Source organism: Mandrillus leucophaeus, unplaced genomic scaffold (genome assembly GCF_000951045.1).
Source record: "Mandrillus leucophaeus isolate KB7577 unplaced genomic scaffold, Mleu.le_1.0 Scaffold406, whole genome shotgun sequence".
NCBI lineage: Eukaryota > Metazoa > Chordata > Mammalia > Primates > Cercopithecidae > Mandrillus > Mandrillus leucophaeus.
The window spans coordinates 1,486,183-1,487,710 of NW_012104321.1; the positions used below are offsets into that span (position 1 = coordinate 1,486,183).

A 1,528-nucleotide genomic window follows, 5' to 3' on the forward strand; every position below is an offset into this window, starting at 1 on the left:
TGGGCACCTGTAATCCCAGCTACTCAGGAGACTGCGGCAGGAGAATAGCTTGAACTCAGGAGGCAGGGATTGCAGTGAGCTGAGATTGTGCCATTGCACTCCAGCCTGGGCAACAAGAGTGAAACTCTATCTCAAATGAATGAATGAATGAATGAATGAATGAATGAATAAATAAATAAATACAAGTATGTATTGTGTTGTTTAGAATGTGTGGTGGAAATGAACTTGCTGAGTGAGCTCAAAGGATTGGCACTGAATTGAAATAAAGAAATACTCTTGTTGAGTCTGGTTCAACTATAACTGCACCTGTAAGAATTGCTTTCCTTAGTATAAAACAAATCCAAATCACTCATGGCTTTACATTCCTGATCATTAAACTTGAAGCACTTTTTAATACTGCATGACTTTAACAAAAATATCTTAGCCGAGATTCAATGTTTGGTTGAGCCACACTCACTTGGACACCTTGGTTGCTTGTTTCTTCTGACCCCTCAGTTGTCTATGGCACGTGTAGATACAGGTGTATGGAAGTCGATGGCTAGTGGAAGTGGAATGATTTTAAGTCACTGTTATTCCACCACCCTTTAATCTGTTGTTGCTCTTGATTTGTACCAGTGGCTGAGAAGACCAAAGAGCAAGTGACAAATGTTGGAGGAGCGGTGGTGACGGGTGTGACAGCAGTAGCCCAGAAGACAGTGGAGGGAGCAGGGAGCATTGCAGCAGCCACTGGCTTCGTCAAAAAGGACCAGTTGGGCAAGGTACGGTGTGTACACTTTGTGCTACATTTATAAGCTGGTGAGATTATGGTTCATTTTCATGTGAGGCCTGGAGGCAGGAGCAGGACACTTACTGTGAGAAACAGCTACCTGACCCTCCCCTTGTGAAAATGTGCTAACTTTATATTGGTCTTGCTTGTTTCAGGCATTAACCCAGATAAATGCCATGCAAATTTTATAATTATCATGATTGTTTCAATTTCTAGAAGAAAGTTAATGAAATAAAAAATGTAGTAAAATGTCAAAGGAACAGTGACATTTCAAAAAGAATGAGGGCTTTCATGTTAACTATAAGTCTTGGAATTTCTCTTCCTTGGAATAACAAATCTCTTTGTGCCTAATTTCTTAATTTCCAAAATAAAATTCTTTTACTTGATTTCTTTATAGTGACATCATCTCTTATTAAATGGCATATTTGCATATTACATAACAGTTCATTGCCAAATACATGTTTGTGGGAACTAAGAGGTTTAAAATATATACCAATCAGAGATCATAGTTTTGAGGTAGATTTTAAAATTCTGAGAAGAATTTTGACTGAATTTTTTTGACAAACATGGGGCACAAATAAGATTATACCAAAGATACTATAACTTTCATTTTAAATATGAAACTAATACAGTATGAGGTGTCAACAATGATGAAATTTTACAAATGTCACCACTACAACAGCAAAATGATTTTTGCTTTTTCCCTGTCTTCTTGCTATTTCTTGAATAAATCAAGCATACCCTTGCCCTGACACATTACTG

General features: G+C 37.5%; 1 protein-coding gene across 8 annotated transcripts in view; it reads left to right on the forward strand.

Moving 5' to 3' along the window:
* Positions 1–1,528, forward strand: part of SNCA (synuclein, alpha (non A4 component of amyloid precursor)) — a 132,426-nt gene that overhangs the window by 15,306 nt on the left and 115,592 nt on the right. For 7 of the 8 annotated variants that reach the window (XM_011992183.1, XM_011992186.1, XM_011992181.1 and 4 more), the window contains exon 4: positions 616–758. In XM_011992183.1, coding sequence (XP_011847573.1) covers positions 616–758 — 143 coding nt within the window. Of the gene's footprint in view, positions 1–615; positions 764–1,528 lie in introns of all 8 variants that reach the window. The other variant, XM_011992180.1, reaches the window with a different exon arrangement.